The sequence below is a fragment of the Salmo salar genome, chromosome ssa16 (assembly GCF_905237065.1).
Source record: "Salmo salar chromosome ssa16, Ssal_v3.1, whole genome shotgun sequence".
NCBI classification, from domain to species: Eukaryota; Metazoa; Chordata; class Actinopteri; order Salmoniformes; family Salmonidae; genus Salmo; species Salmo salar.
Window position 1 is genome coordinate 58,451,389 of NC_059457.1, and position 17,161 is coordinate 58,468,549.

A 17,161-nucleotide genomic window follows, 5' to 3' on the forward strand; every position below is an offset into this window, starting at 1 on the left:
AGTAACCTAACGTAGCTCTACTCCGGAGAGGAGTAACCTAACGTAGCTCTACTCCGGAGAGGATTAACCTAACGTAGCTCTACTCTGGAGAGGAGTAACCTAACGTAGCTCTACTCTGTCTGGAGAGGAGTAACCTAACGTAGCTCTACTCTGTCTGGAGAGGAGTAACCTAACGTAGCTCTACTCTGGAGAGGAGTAACCTAACGTAGCTCTACTCTGGAGAGGAGTAACCTAACGCAGCTCTACTCTGTCTGGAGAGGAGTACCCTAACGCAGCTCTACTCTGTCTGGAGAGGAGTACCCTAACGCAGCTCTACTCTGTCTGGAGAGGAGTACCCTAACGTAGCTCTACTCTGGAGAGGAGTACCCTAACGCAGCTCTACTCTGTCTGGAGAGGAGTACCCTAACGCAGCTCTACTCTGTCTGGAGAGGAGTAACCTAACGTAGCTCTACTCTGGAGAGGAGTAACCTAACGTAGCTCTACTCCGGAGAGGAGTAACCTAACGTAGCTCTACTCCGGAGAGGAGTAACCTAACGTAGCTCTACTCCGGAGAGGAGTAACCTAACGTAGCTCTACTCTGGAGAGGAGTAACCTAACGTAGCTCTACTCCGGAGAGGAGTAACCTAACGTAGCTCTACTCCGGAGTGGAGTAACCTAACGTAGCTCTACTCTGGAGAGGAGTAACCTAACGTAGCTCTACTCTGGAGAGGAGTAACCTAATGTAGCTCTACTCTGTCTGGAGAGGAGTAACCTAACGTAGCTCTACTCTGTCTGGAGAGGAGTAACCTAACGTAGCTCTACTCTGTCTGGAGAGGAGTAACCTAACGTAGCTCTACTCTGGAGAGGAGTAACCTAACGTAGCTCTACTCTGGAGAGGAGTAACCTAACGTAGCTCTACTCTGGAGAGGAGTAACCTAACGTAACTCTACTCTGGAGAGGAGTAACCTAATGTAGCAGGCGTAAAAAAAAGCCTTGGAGAAATCTCCATATCTGTTTTTCAGGGGAAACAAAAGTTACGTTGAAAATACTGTATCCCTGAAAAATTGAAACATCCTCTTTCTTATGACTCCGCGGAGAGTGCGAGAGGCGGGACAGACAGACTTACAAAACAGCCGTGTTCCCCCCCGTCATGGCTGGCTTTGTGACTGACAGGCGTCTGTCCTATCAACAGATCGCCAGAAGATGCATATCGTTCATTCTAGCAGACGGACTTGTATGACTAGTGAATTGAAACTTTTAAATGAAAAGAAGCCTAGTTAAATTGATGAAGTGGAAAAAGGTAGACGGCTGACAATCAAGTCTGTTATGGGCTCTTTAGAGGACACCACAGCAGTCTTATCAACTCCTAACAGAGATCTGGGACCAGTGTACTGTCGATCGTCTTCCCAGTGTCTTTCTAGCAAGGCAGCAGCTGTACAGGCTGATCGGGTGTATAGTCACTTCAGTCCATTGATATGGACGAGGCACCCAAATCTCTACGGAAGGCTGCCAACCTCGCCTTGTTCTTACTTAATGATACAATTTGTTTTTTCAGCACTGACCAAATTTCAGGTCTGCCGAGCAGAAACTTGGACGTTGTGAACATTCTGTGCAACTTCCGCCGCGAGGAAGTTAAAATTAACTTAGCATCGTAAACACCTTCACATGGAAATAGATATTCTATGAAACAGCCAATAGCTGTTCTACAGTAGCAGCCAATGTGTGCTGTTCAATGTAAGCCTACATTCCATGACTTGACATTAAAATGTTTTGCTAATTGTCCTTCAGGCAAGTAGTGACTGAATTTTAGGTTTTTTTTTTGTACGATTGTACTTTCATTTTCAAACAGAAAACGTTGTGTTTTCAGAGAGTATTCGCGCCACATTGTTGTGTTACTGTCCGAATTTAAAATTGATTCAATTGAGATGTGTCACTGACCCAAACACACAAACACACACACACACACACACACACACACACACACACACACACACACACACACACACACACACACACACACACACACACACACACACACACACACACACACACACAACCCCATAAAGCCAAAGTGGAATTATATTTTTCAATTTTCTTTACAAATTAATCAAAAATGAAAAGCTGAAATGTCTTGAGTTAATAAGTATTAAACCCCTTTGTTATGTCAAACCTAAATAAGTTCAGGAGTAAAAATGTGCTGAACAAGTCACCATAATAAGTTTCATGGACTCACTCTGTGTTCAGTAATAGTGTTTAACATGATTTTTCAATGACCACCTCATCTCCGTACCCCAGTCGAGCAGTGAATTTCAAATACAGATTCAACCAAAGACCAGGGAGGTATTCCAATGCCTCAAAGAAGGGCACCGATTGGTAGATGGGTCAAAAAATAATTTAGTCTCCTCTGCTGTTATTACAGTAGGTGGCAGTATAGGCCCCTCCAACCCCGCTCCTATTGAAAATGTTCCATTCCTTCTTTCTGTAATGTAATCCTAGCAGGGAAACCACATCTCTTCAAAGCTGCAATATGTCACTTTTTGGCCGACCCGACAAAATTCACATAGCAATGCGAGTTGTAGATCTGTCATTCTCATTGAAAGCAAGTCTAAGAAGAGGTGGATCTGTTCTGTGTGCGCTATTTCTATGCTTGCCGTTCTTAAGTTTTGTTTTTGCGTCTTTTACTTTCGGGTTTTGTACGCCGGCTTCAAAACATCTGAAAATACTATATTATTGGTTATTAAAAATATATTTCACGGCTGTTTAGATTGTACAATGATATTCTCTACAGTATACTTGCTTGTTTTGTTACATAAACTGAAATTAGACGACCTATTACAACTTTAACAACCAGGAAATGACAGAGCTATTTCTGCATCTTTAAAATGTCCAAGAACATTCATCTGTTTTTTGTTTTTGCCAACATGGAGCCTGTGTACAGTCCATGTAATACGATGAATTTTGTTGGTCTTTACTTGTATAGAATCCAAGTTAACCTTGTAAAACTTGTCTGTTCTGTCTATCACTGAAGAACCAAATAAAACATTTTTTAGCAGAAATGACATATGAGGGCGGTGGACATTCCATTGAATGGGAGAGTCATGGTAGGAATACATACAGTGGAGGGAAAAAAGTATTTAATCCTGTCGGATCTGGGCAAGAGTAGTAACCAGTTTAAATCGGGTATGTTTTTTATCCCGGCCGTGCAAATACTGCCCCCTAGCCCCAACAGGTTAAAATGCAAATCAATTTATAACATTTTTGACATGCATTTTTCTGGATTGTTTTGTTGTTATTCTGTCTCTCACTGTTCAAATAAACCTACCATTAAAATTATAGACTGATCATTTCTTTGTCAGTGGGCAAACGTACAAAATCAGCAAGGGATCAAATACTCCCCCCCCACTGTAGTTACTGTATACATTAAATGTTTAGTGTTGTATGACAAAAATGTATGGTACCCTCTGCTTAGTGGCTGCTAATAAGTTTTTCTGTGTGGGGGGGGCTCAGTCTTGGTCTCTACTTCCTGTTGAGAGTTATAGTAATATAATACACAATGTGGAATTTCTAGAATTTGGTTATGCATCAACAGTCACTTAATAAGCCCATGTCAGCAACAAAGGTCTATATTGGTAAGTTAGTCTAGTGGCCGGCTATCTAAACCTGGTTGTAATCATGGTCTAATTACCAACCAGGGTGGCGCCCATTGATCATTACTTATATACTGAACAAAACAAATATATAAAAACGCAACATGCAACCATTTTTTTTTTTTACTGAATTACAGTTCAATTGAGAAGAAATGCATTAGGTCCTGAGGCACAGGGTTGGCCTATTCAGAGCTGGGTTGAGGCACAGGGCCGGCCTATTCAGAGCTGGGTTTGCGGCTGAGGCACAGGGTCGGCCTATTCAGAGCTGGGTTGAGGCACAGGGTCGGCCTATTCAGAGCTAGGTTTGGGGCTGAGGCACAGGGTCGGCCTATTCAGAGCTGGGTTGAGGCACAGGGTTGGCCTATTCAGAGCTGGGCTGGGGGCTGAGGCACGGGGTAGGCCTATTCAGAGCTGGGCTGGGGGCTGAGGAACAGGGTTGGCCTATTCAGAGCTGGGCTGAGGCACAGGGTCGGCCTATTCAGAGCTGGGCTGAGGCACAGGGTCGGCCTATTCAGAGCTGGGCTGAGGGCTGAGGCACAGGGTTGGCCTATTCAGAGCTGGGCTGAGGGCTGAGGCACAGGGTTGGCCTATTCAGAGCTGGGCTGGGGGCAGAGGGCTGAGGCACAGGGTAGGCCTATTCAGAGCTGGGCTGAGGGCTGAGGAACAGGATTGGCCTATTCAGAGCTGGGCTGGGGGCTGAGGCACAGGGTTGGCCTATTCAGAGCTGGGCTGAGGGCAGAGGGCTGAGGTACAGGGTTGGCCTATTCCGAGCTGGGCTGAGGGATCTGTAAAAAATCCTTGGACCAAGATGGCATATAAATGTGAAGCATCCCGTTGGCATTTCCAGTCACCCCCAAATACGGTGATGAGAGGAAGCCAAATGGCTGGCAGTTGGGAAAGTTGGAGCGAGATGGATTTTGGCCGACATTCTGCAAATGTTCTCATCTATCAAACATTTCATCTCAACACAGTTCTCTCTTACCAAAAACGTGAATCTGTTACGACCAAAGTGAACTAAGTTTTGTAGAGCGCAAGGGGCCGAATTGAGTTATTGCAAAGGAGCGCTTGAGAGTACGCATTCCCTTAACGGAAATACGTGAATATGTACTGTAACGCACCAATAGGATCTCGCTAGCTCGTGCTTGGCTCTGTCCCACCTCTTTGCTTATTCTGCTCCCATTGGAAACAACAGGCTGTAAGTTTATCTTGGGTTAGTTATAAAAACAAAAAAAAATCTTTGACACTATTCAGAGGAGCTGGGCTAGAGGTGAGATTGAGAACTCTGTCCCAAAGGAATTGCCTCACTCTATAAACTAAACTACAAAAAAAAGGTCCCACACATCCTGAATTGTCAGTTAGTAAAAAGAAACCTGTGAGATTGGCTACAGAGATCCGTTCAAATTATGGGACGTTCATAACACCTAGGTTGTTGTAACGCCCTGGCCATAGAGAGGGGTTTTTTGTTCTTTATTTTGGTTAGGCTGTTACATACCTGTTACATTGGGTGGGCGTTCTATGTTATTTTTCTATGTTTTTGTATTTCTTTGTTTTGGGCCGTGTGTGGCTCCCAATCAGGCACAGCTGAAGTTCGTTGTGGTTGATTGGGACTCACACATAAGGAGCATGTTTTTCCGTTGGGGTTTTGTGGGTAATTGTTTCTGTTAGTGTTTGCACCTGACAGGACTGTTGGCTGTCGGTTTTCTCTGTTCTTGTTTTTGTATAGTGTTCACATTGTTCAATTAAATATTAAATGATGAACACTAACTCCGCTGCGTTTTGGTCCACTCTCTCTTCAGACAGCCCTTACAGTTGTGTCCCAAATGGCGGGACCTGGTCAAAAAGTAAAGAACTATTTAGGGGACAGGGTACCATTTGGGACTGGAAAATCAATATCATCGTTCACAAAATGAATCCAGGATCGTTTCAGAGTAACTGAGGAAAAAGTTGCCAGAATAAAAATAAAAGCACCACCTTCTCCCTTGATTTATGCCAGTTACCAAGGTGCTTTATTCAAGGTGATACGACGATAACTTTCTACTACAGTTCAACCTGCCTTCATTTATGACGTGCTGAGATGAGCATTAACACAGGTCCAATACTGAATACACTATTGCAAGGGTAAGGACAACGTTTTTTTGATTCATCACAGAAACCCTGTTGCATTTACTGGCAGTGTGTCACACTGAATGGGGTCCCATTGCTTCACAAAACGTTCTTCCCCAACATCGCCGCCACACCAAAAGACTTCCAAAGTCAGGTTCACACTCAGCCATTTTAAAAACCCCAACGCTGTGGTTTTCCTGGAGGGGTCAGGGGAACCCTCCACCTAACAAACAGGGTTTCTTCAACCACTTCACTGCGTTGTTGTGGCAGAGAAAGGGACGGAATGGCAGGCAGCCTTGCTAAGCAATCCTGGACAGGTGTCTGGTGACGGTGTGTACACAGAATTAGCTCTTTGCGTTCCTGGACGACTAACGACGTGTGTGTGTGTGTGTGTGTGTGTGTGTGTGTGTGTGTGTGTGTGTGTGTAGACCTTCGCCATTAAGGATTTTTAGACCTACTCTACATTTCTCTCCTACAACAGCCAGGAATAAACCTGCTGGGCCTCATTCCCCTATATCAGGAATAAACCTGCTGGGCCCCATATCAGGAATAAACCTGCTGGGCCTCATTCCCTATATCAGGAATAAACCTGCTGGGCCTCATTCCCTATATCAGGAATAAACCTGCTGGGCCTCATTCCCTACATCAGGAATGAACCTGCTGGGCCTCATTCCCTATATCAGGAATAAACCTGCTGGGCCTCATTCCCTATATCAGGAATGAACCTGCTGGGCCCCATATCAGGAATAAACCTGCTGGGCCTCATTCCCTATATCAGGAATAAACCTGCTGGGCCCCATATCAGGAATAAACCTGCTGGGCCTCATTCCCTATATCAGGAATAAACCTGCTGGGCCTCATTCCCTATATCAGGAATAAAACCTGCTGGGCCTCATTCCCTATATCAGGAATGAACCTGCTGGGCCTCCATATCAGGAATAAACCTGCTGGGCCTCATTCCCTATATCAGGAATAAACCTGCTGGGCCCCATATCAGGAATAAACCTGCTGGGCCTCATTCCCTATATCAGGAATAAACCTGCTGGGCCTCATTCCCTATATCAGGAATAAAACCTGCTGGGCCTCATTCCCTATATCAGGAATAAACCTGCTGGGCCTCATTCCCTATATCAGGAATAAACCTGCTGGGCCTCATTCCCTATATCAGGAATAAACCTGCTGGGCCTCATTCCCTATATCAGGAATAAACCTGCTGGGCCTCATTCCCTATATCAGGAATAAACCTGCTGGGCCCCATTCCCTATATCAGGAATAAACCTGCTGGGCCTCATTCCCTATATCAGGAATAAACCTGCTGGGCCCCAATCCCTATATCAGGAATAAACCTGCTGGGCCTCATTCCCCTATATCAGGAATGAACCTGCTGGGCCTCATTCCCTACATCAGGAATGAACCTGCTGGGCCTCATTCCCTATATCAGGAATAAACCTGCTGGGCCTCATTCCCTATATCAGGAATGAACCTGCTGGGCCCCATTCCCCTATATCAGGAATGAACCTGCTGGGCCTCATTCCCCTATATCAGGAATAAACCTGCTGGGCCCCATTCCCCTATATCAGGAATGAACCTGCTGGGCCTCATTCCCTATATCAGGAATGAACCTGCTGGGCCTCATTCCCTATATCAGGAATGAACCTGCTGGGCCTCATTCCCTATATCAGGAATAAACCTGTTGGTTCACTGAATATCCCTTTGAGCATGGTGAAGTTATTAATTCCACTTTGGAAGGGGTATCAATACACCCAGTCACTACAAAGATACAGGAGTCCTTCCTAACTCAGCTGCCGGAGAGGAAGGAAACTGCTCAGGGATTTTACCATGAGGCCAATGGTGACTTGTAAAATGGTCACAGAGTTTAATGGCTGTGATGGGAGAAAACTGAGGATGGATCAACAACATTGTAGTTACTCCACAATACTAACCTAAATGACAGAGTGAAGATAAGAACGTCTGAACAGAATAAAAATATTCCAAAACATGCATCCTGTTTGCAACAAGGCACTAAAGTAATACTGCAAAAGTCGGAAGTTTGTTGAAGTCGGAAGTTTACATAAACTGAGTTTAAATGTATTTGGCGAAGGTGTTTCACAATTCCTGACATTTAATCCTAGTAAAAATTCCCTGTCTTAGGTCAGTTAGGATCACCACTTTATTTTAAGAATGTGAAATGTCAGAATAATAGTAGAAAGTGATTTATTTCAGCTTTTATTTCTTTCATCACATTCCCAGTGGGTCAGAAGTTTACATACACTCAATTAGTATTTGGTAGCATTGCCTTTAAATTGTTTAACTTGGGACAAACGTTTCGGGTAGCCTTCCAAAAGCTTCCCACAATAAGTTGGGTGAATTTTGGCCCATTCCTCCTGACAGAGCTGGTGTAACTGAGTCAGGTTTGTAGGCCTCCTTGCTCGTACACGCTTTTTCAGTTCTGCCCAGAAATGTTCTATAGGAGTGAGGTCAGGGCTTTGTGATGGCCACTCCAATACCTTGATTTTGTTGTCCTTAAGCCATTTTTCCACAACTTTGGAAGTATGCTTGGGGTCATTGTCCATTTGGAAGACCCTTTAACTTCCTGACTGATGTCTTGAGATATTGCTTCAATATATCCACATAATTTTCCTCTCTCATGATGCCATCTATTTTGTGAAGTGCACCAGTCCCTCCTGCAGCAAAGCACCCCACACAACATGATGCTGCCACCCTCGTGCTTCACGGTTGGGATGGTGTTCTTCGGCATACAAGCCTCACCCCTTTTTCCTCCAAACATAACGATGGTCATTATGGCCAAACAGTTCTATTTTTGTTTCATCAGACCAGACGACATTTCTCCAAAAAGTATGATTTTTGTCCCAATGTGCAGTTGCAAACCGTAGTCTGGCTTTTTTTTTATGGCGGTTTTGTAGCAGTGGCTTCTTCCTTGCTGAGCAGCCTTTCAGGTTATGTCGATATAGGACTCGTTTTACTGTGGATATAGATACCTTTGTACCTGTTTCCTCCAGCATCTTCACAAGGTCCTTTGCTGTTGTTCTGGGATTGATTTGCACTTTTCGCACCAAAGTACGTTCATCTCTAGGAGACAGAACACGTCTCCTTCCAGAGCGGTATGACGGCTGTGTGGTCCCATGGTGTTTATACTTGCGTACTATTGTTTGTACAGATGAACGTGGTACCTTCAGGCGTTTGGAAATTGCTCCCAATGATGAACCAGACTTGTGGAGGTCTACATTTTTCTTCTGAAGTCTTGGCTGATTTATTTTGATTTTCCCATGATGTCAAGCAGAGGCACTGAGTTTGAAGGTAGGCCTTGAAATACATCCACAGGTACACTTCCAATTGACTCAAATTATGTCAATTAGCCTATCAGAAGCTTCTAAAGCCATGACATCATTTTCTGGAATTTTCCAAGCTGTTTAAAGGCACAGTCAACTTAGTGTATGTAAACTTCTGACCCACTGGAAGTGTGATACAGTGAATTATAAGTGAAATCATCTGTCTGTAAACAATTGTTGGAAAAATGACTTCTGTCATGCACAAAGTAGATGTCCTAACTGACTTGCCATAACTGCATAATAAGTCAAGGGGTATGAATACTTTCTGAAAGCACTGTAGGTGAGATTATACCTAATAAACTCAAGCATCATAGTGACCGGTCCCCTACCACCCCTCCCGTGGCCTGCTGTGAGGTCCTCCTACCTGTAGGTGGCAGTGTGATGAGGTCCATGATGACAGAGTCAGCTCCTTTAGTGTAGACGGTGATCTGTTCTGTTAGCGGGTGTCTCACCACCACAGACATCCTCTTTCTGGTGGAGTCAAACCCCAGAGTGTGAAGCAGCTCAAAGCTTAGCTTCCCCAGGTGAGGTAACTCCACCGTCACCTGATCAGGTAGCCGGCCAACCAGAGAACACTTGTAGGCACGCGCTGCATACACCAGGGCGGCCTCGTCAGGTGACTCTGCCTCGTAACGGAGCTCTCCTTCCTCTAGGGCCCCGGGTTCTCTCTCGGTAGCGTGAGGAGGGACCGGAGAGAAGGCGTGCTCCAAACCTCCGGGACATCCAAGGTGATGCTCCTCATCTAATTTAGTCAGGGTGCTCTCGGCGGAGGGGGAGGACAGGACACTGGAACATTCGCGGTGGGAGGAACGGTTGAGGCTGGAAGAGCTGCTGCTGTTGGAGTTGGAGGTGAGACGACTGGAGGTGAAGCGTTTGATGAAGTCCTCGATAGTCTTCACCGGGGACTTTAGCCCAAATCTCATCCGCACCTGAGGGGAGAGGGACAGAGGGTTAGGAAACATTAGCCCAAATCTCATCCGCACCTGAGAGAGAGGGACAGAGGTTTAGAAACATTAGCCCAAATCTCATCCGCACCTGAGGGGAGAGGGACAGAGGTTTAGAAACATTAGCCCAAATCTCATCCGCACCTGAGAGAGAGGGACAGAGGTTTAGAAACATTAGCCCAAATCTCATCCGCACCTGAGGGGAGAGGGACAGAGGGTTAGAAACATTAGCCCAAATCTCATCCACACCGGAGGGAGGGAGAGAGAGAGAGGGATAGAGAGAGGGAGACATGTGAGACAGAGGGAGAGAGACATGTCTCCCTCTCGCTATCCCTCTCCCTCGGGTGCTGAGGGACAGCACCAGGCATCTGGCCACAGAGACGGCCTTCTCTTAGGCATAAAACCCTGACAGCCTGGCTGGGGCACAAGGGCATTGTGTGAATAAGACCGTGAACTAATGGGACAAAGGAAACAAAGGAGGAACAGTAGGAAAGTGAAATGGCTCCGTATCAGAGATATGACTATTCTACTGATCTCCATGTCTAGATATCGCTGCTACTCATCAGATTAACTCAAAAAAGGTAGGTTTCATATAGACCTAGAAAAAGACAAAAATATATTAAAAAAAAAATTAAAATAGATATATTTTTGGTGCTCCATAAATTCTGTTTGGTGCCTAAAGTTTTAAAAGTCAGGAGCAGTGTGTGTGTGGGATAGAGAGAGAGGTGTGTGTGTGTGTGGGATAGAGAGAGAGGTGTGTGTGTGTGTGTGTGGGGGATAGAGAGAGAGGTGTGTGTGTGTGGGGATAGAGAGAGAGGTGTGTGTGTGTGTGGGATAGAGAGAGAGGTGTGTGTGTGTGGGATAGAGAGAGAGGTGTGTGTGTGGGATAGAGAGAGAGGTGTGTGTGTGTGGGGGATAGAGAGAGAGGTGTGTGTGTGTGGGGGATAGAGAGAGAGGTGTGTGTGTGTGGGATAGAGAGAGAGGGGTGTGTGTGTGGGATAGAGAGAGAGGTGTGTGTGTGTGTGTGTGTGTGTGTGTGTGTGTGTGTGTGTGTGTGTGTGTGTGTGTGTGTGTGTTGGGGATAGAGAGAGAGGTGTGTGTGTGTGTGATAGAGAGAGAGGTGTGTGTGTGTGTGTGATAGAGAGAGAGGTGTGTGTGTGTGTGTGATAGAGAGAGAGGTGTGTGTGTGTGTGTGATAGAGAGAGAGGTGTGTGTGTGTGTGTGATAGAGAGAGAGGTGTGTGTGTGTGTGTGATAGAGAGAGAGTTGTGTGTGTGTGTGTGATAGAGAGAGAGGTGTGTGTGTGTGTGTGATAGAGAGAGAGGTGTGTGTGTGTGTGTGTGTGTGTGTGTGTGTGTGTGTGTGTGTGTGTGTGTGTGTGTGTGTGTGTGTGTGTGTGTGTGTGTGTGTGTGTGTGTGTGTGTGTGTGTGTGTGATAGAGAGAGAGGTGTGTGTGTGTGTGTGATAGAGAGAGAGGTGTGTGTGTGTGTGTGATAGAGAGAGGTGTGTGTGTGTGTGTGATAGAGAGAGAGGTGTGTGTGTGTGTGTGATAGAGAGAGAGGTGTGTGTGTGTGTGTGATAGAGAGAGAGGGTGTGTGTGTGTGTGATAGAGAGAGAGGTGTGTGTGTGTGTGTGATAGAGAGAGAGGTGTGTGTGTGTGTGTGTGATAGAGAGAGAGGTGTGTGTGTGATAGAGAGAGAGATGTGTGTGTGTGTGTGTGGGATAGAGAGAGATGTGTGTGTGTGTGTGGGATAGAGAGAGAGGTGTGTGTGTGTGTGTGTGGGGGGGGGATAGAGAGGGGTGTGTGTGTGTGTGTGTGGGGGGGATAGAGAGAGAGGTGTGTATGGGATAGAGAGAGAGATGTGTGTGTGTGTGTGTGGGATAGAGAGAGAGGTGTGTGTGTGTGTGGGATAGAGAGAGGGGTGTGTGTGTGTGGGATAGAGAGAGGGGTGTGTGTGTGGGATAGAGAGAGAGGGGTGTGTGTGTGTGTGTGGGATAGAGAGAGGGGTGTGTGTGGGATAGAGAGAGGGGTGTGTGGGATAGAGAGAGGGGTGTGTGTGTGTGATAGAGAGAGGGGTGTGTGTGTGGGATAGAGAGAGAGGTGTGTGTGTGTGGGATAGAGAGAGAGGTGTGTGGGATAGAGAGAGAGGTGTGTGGGATAGAGAGAGAGGTGTGTGTGTGTGGGATAGAGAGAGAGGTGTGTGTGTGTGGGATAGAGAGAGAGGTGTGTGTGTGGGATAGAGAGAGGGGTGTGTGTGTGTGTGGGATAGAGAGAGGGGTGTGTGTGTGTGTGGGATAGAGAGAGGGGTGTGTGTGTGTGTGGGATAGAGAGAGGTGTCTGTGTGTGGGATAGAGAGAGGTGTCTGTGTGTGGGATAGAGAGAGGGGTGTGTGTGTGGGATAGAGAGAGGGGTGTGTGTGTGGGATAGAGAGAGAGGTGTGTGTGTGGGATAGAGAGAGAGGTGTGTGTGTGTGGGATAGAGAGAGAGGTGTGTGTGTGTGGGATAGAGAGAGAGGTGTGTGTGTGTGGGATAGAGAGAGAGGTGTGTGTGTGTGGGATAGAGAGAGAGGTGTGTGTGTGTGGGATAGAGAGAGAGGTGTGTGTGTGTGGGAGAGAGAGAGGTGTGTGTGTGTGGGATAGAGAGAGAGGTGTGTGTGTGTGTGTGTGGGATAGAGAGAGAGGTGTGTGTGTGTGGGATAGAGAGAGAGGTGTGTGTGTGTGGGATAGAGAGAGGGGTGTGTGTGTGTGTGGGATAGAGAGAGGTGTCTGTGTGTGGGATAGAGAGAGGTGTCTGTGTGTGGGATAGAGAGAGGGTGTCTGTGTGTGGGATAGAGAGAGGGGGTGTGTGTGGGATAGAGAGAGAGGTGTGTGGGATAGAGAGAGAGGTGTGTGGGATAGAGAGAGAGGTGTGTGGGATAGAGAGAGAGGTGTGTGTGTGTGGGATAGAGAGAGAGGTGTGTGTGTGTGGGATAGAGAGAGAGGTGTGTGTGTGTGGGATAGAGAGAGAGGTGTGTGTGTGTGGGATAGAGAGAGAGGTGTGTGTGTGTGGGATAGAGAGAGAGGTGTGTGTGTGTGGGATAGAGAGAGAGGTGTGTGTGTGGGATAGAGAGAGGTGTGTGTGTGGGATAGAGAGAGAGGTGTGTGTGTGTGGGATAGAGAGAGAGGTGTGTGTGTGTGTGGGATGAGAGAGAGCTGTGTGTGTGTGGGATAGAGAGAGAGGTGTGTGTGTGGGATAGAGAGGGGGTGTGTGTGTGTGGGATAGAGAGAGGGGTGTGTGTGTGTGTGTGGGATAGAGAGAGGTGTCTGTGTGTGGGATAGAGAGAGGTGTCTGTGTGTGGGATAGAGAGAGGGGTGTGTGTGTGGGATAGAGAGAGGGGTGTGTGTGTGGGATAGAGAGAGAGGTGTGTGTGTGGGATAGAGAGAGAGTGTGTGTGTGTGTGTGTGTGTGTGTGGGATAGAGAGAGAGGGGTGTGTGTGGGATAGAGAGAGGGGTGTGTGTGGGATAGAGAGAGGGTGTGTGTGTGGGATAGAGAGAGGGGTGTGTGTGTGGGATAGAGAGAGGTGTGTGTGTGGGATAGAGAGAGAGGTGTGTGTGTGTGGGATAGAGAGAGAGGTGTGTGTGTGTGTGTGTGGGATAGAGAGAGAGGTGTGTGTGTGTGTGTGTGGGATAGAGAGAGAGGTGTGTGTGTGGGATAGAGAGAGAGGTGTGTGTGTGGGATAGAGAGAGGTGTGTGTGTGTGGGATAGAGAGAGGGGTGTGTGGGATAGAGAGAGTGTGTGTGGGATAGAGAGAGGGTGTGTGTGTGTGGGATAGAGAGAGGGTGTGTGTGTGGGATAGAGAGAGGGGTGTGTGTGTGTGGGATAGAGAGAGGGGTGTGTGTGTGTGGGGATAGAGAGAGAGGTGTGTGGGATAGAGAGAGAGGTGTGTGGGTGTGTGTGGGATAGAGAGAGAGGGTGTGTGTGTGTGTGTGGGATAGAGAGAGAGGTGTGTGTGTGGGATAGAGAGAGAGGTGTGTGTGTGGGATAGAGAGAGAGGTGTGTGTGTGGGATAGAGAGAGAGGTGTGTGGGATAGAGAGAGAGGTGTGTGGGATAGAGAGAGAGGTGTGTGTGTGGGATAGAGAGAGAGGTGTGTGTGTGGGATAGAGAGAGGGGTGTGTGTGTGTGTGGGATAGAGAGAGGGGTGTGTGTGTGTGGGATAGAGAGAGGTGTCTGTGTGTGGGATAGAGAGAGGTGTCTGTGTGTGGGATAGAGAGAGGGGTGTGTGTGTGGGATAGAGAGAGGGGTGTGTGTGTGGGATAGAGAGAGAGGTGTGTGTGTGGGATAGAGAGAGAGGTGTGTGTGTGGGATAGAGAGAGAGGTGTGTGTGTGGGATAGAGAGAGAGGTGTGTGTGTGTGGGATAGAGAGAGAGGTGTGTGTGTGTGGGATAGAGAGAGAGGTGTGTGTGTGTGGGATAGAGAGAGAGGTGTGTGTGTGTGTGGGATAGAGAGAGAGTGTGTGTGTGTGTGTGGGATAGAGAGAGGTGTGTGTGTGTGGGATAGAGAGAGGGGTGTGTGTGTGTGTGGGATAGAGAGAGGGTGTGTGTGTGTGGGATAGAGAGAGGGTGTCTGTGTGTGGGATAGAGAGAGGTGTCTGTGTGTGGGATAGAGAGAGGGGTCTGTGTGTGGGATAGAGAGAGAGGTGTGTGGGATAGAGAGAGAGGTGTGTGGGATAGAGAGAGAGGTGTGTGGGATAGAGAGAGAGTGTGTGTGTGTGGGATAGAGAGAGAGTGTGTGTGTGTGGGATAGAGAGAGGTGTGTGTGTGTGGGATAGAGAGAGGTGTGTGTGTGTGGGATAGAGAGAGAGGTGTGTGTGTGTGGGATGAGAGAGAGGTGTGTGTGTGTGGGATAGAGAGAGGTGTGTGTGTGGGATAGAGAGAGAGGTGTGTGTGTGGGATAGAGAGAGAGGTGTGTGTGTGTGGGATAGAGAGAGAGGTGTGTGTGTGTGGGATAGAGAGAGAGTGTGTGTGTGTGTGGGATAGAGAGAGAGGTGTGTGTGTGTGGGATAGAGAGAGGTGTGTGTGTGGGATAGAGAGAGAGGTGTGTGTGTGGGATAGAGAGAGGGGTGTGTGTGTGTGTGGGATAGAGAGAGGGGTGTGTGTGTGTGTGTGGGATAGAGAGAGGTGTCTGTGTGTGGGATAGAGAGAGGTGTCTGTGTGTGGGATAGAGAGAGGGGTGTGTGTGTGGGATAGAGAGAGGGGTGTGTGTGGGATAGAGAGAGAGGTGTGTGTGTGGGATAGAGAGAGAGGTGTGTGTGTGTGTGTGTGTGTGTGTGGGATAGAGAGAGAGGGGTGTGTGTGGGATAGAGAGAGAGGTGTGTGTGTGTGGGATAGAGAGAGAGTTGTGTGTATGTGGGATAGAGAGAGAGGTGTGTGTGTGTGGGATAGAGAGAGAGGTGTGTGTGTGTGGGATAGAGAGAGAGGTGTGTGTGTGTGGGATAGAGAGAGAGGTGTGTGTGTGTGGGATAGAGAGAGAGGTGTGTGTGTGGGATAGAGAGAGAGGTGTGTGTGTGTGTGTGTGGGATAGAGAGAGAGGTGTGTGTGTGTGGGATAGAGAGAGAGATGTGTGTGTGTGGGATAGAGAGAGGGGTGTGTGTGTGTGTGGGATAGAGAGAGGTGTCTGTGTGTGGGATAGAGAGAGGTGTCTGTGTGTGGGATAGAGAGAGGGGTGTGTGTGTGGGATAGAGAGAGGGGTGTGTGTGGGATAGAGAGAGGGGTGTGTGTGGGATAGAGAGAGGGGTGTGTGTGTGGGATAGAGAGAGGTGTGTGTGTGGGATAGAGAGAGAGGTGTGTGGGATAGAGAGAGAGGTGTGTGTGTGTGTGTGTGTGTGGGATAGAGAGAGAGGTGTGTGTGTGTGTGTGTGTGGGATAGAGAGAGAGGTGTGTGTGTGGGATAGAGAGAGAGGTGTGTGTGTGGGATAGAGAGAGAGGTGTGTGTGTGTGGGATAGAGAGAGGGGTGTGTGTGTGTGTGGGATAGAGAGAGGGGTGTGTGTGTGTGTGGGATAGAGAGAGGTGTCTGTGTGTGGGATAGAGAGAGGTGTCTGTGTGTGGGATAGAGAGAGGGGTGTGTGTGTGGGATAGAGAGAGGGGTGTGTGTGTGGGATAGAGAGAGGGTGTGTGTGTGGGATAGAGAGAGGTGTGTGTGTGGGATAGAGAGAGAGGTGTGTGTGTGTGGGATAGAGAGAGAGGTGTGTGTGTGTGTGTGTGTGTGGGATAGAGAGAGAGGTGTGTGTGTGTGTGGGATAGAGAGAGAGGTGTGTGTGTGTGGGATAGAGAGAGGTGTGTGTGTGTGGGATAGAGAGAGGGGTGTGTGTGTGTGGGATAGAGAGAGGGGTGTGTGTGTGTGTGGGATAGAGAGAGGTGTCTGTGTGTGGGATAGAGAGAGGTGTCTGTGTGTGGGATAGAGAGAGGGGTGTGTGTGTGGGATAGAGAGAGGGGTGTGTGTGTGGGATAGAGAGAGAGGTGTGTGTGTGGGATAGAGAGAGAGGTGTGTGTGTGGGATAGAGAGAGAGGTGTGGGTGTGTGGGATAGAGAGAGAGGTGTGTGTGTGTGTGTGTGTGTGGGATAGAGAGAGAGGTGTGTGTGTGTGTGGGATAGAGAGAGAGGTGTGTGTGTGTGGGATAGAGAGAGAGGTGTGTGTGTGTGGGATAGAGAGAGAGGTGTGTGTGTGGGATAGAGAGAGGGGTGTGTGTGTGTGTGCGATAGAGAGAGGTGTCTGTGTGTGGGATAGAGAGAGGTGTCTGTGTGTGGGATAGAGAGAGGGGTGTGTGTGTGGGATAGAGAGAGGTGTGTGTGTGTGTGAGATAGAGAGAGAGGTGTGTGTGTGTGTGATAGAGAGAGAGGTGTGTGTGTGTGGGATAGAGAGAGAGGTGTGGGTGTGTGGGATAGAGAGAGAGGTGTGGGTGTGTGGGATAGAGAGAGAGGTGTGTGTGTGTGGGATAGAGAGAGAGGTGTGTGTGTGTGGGATAGAGAGAGAGGTGTGTGTGTGTGGGATAGAGAGAGAGGTGTGTGTGTGGGATAGAGAGAGAGGTGTGTGTGTGTGTGTGTGTGGGATAGAGAAAGAGGTGTGTGTGTGTGTGTGTGGGATAGAGAGAGAGGTGTGT

General features: G+C 47.9%; 1 protein-coding gene across 1 annotated transcript in view; it reads right to left on the reverse strand.

Moving 5' to 3' along the window:
- Positions 1-17,161, reverse strand: part of atp10a (ATPase phospholipid transporting 10A) — a 217,411-nt gene that overhangs the window by 73,151 nt on the left and 127,099 nt on the right. Inside the window, exon 10 of the mRNA XM_045696689.1 lies at positions 9,444-10,008. Within this exon, the coding sequence (XP_045552645.1) occupies positions 9,444-10,008 (565 nt within the window). The remainder of the gene's footprint in view (positions 1-9,443; positions 10,009-17,161) is intronic.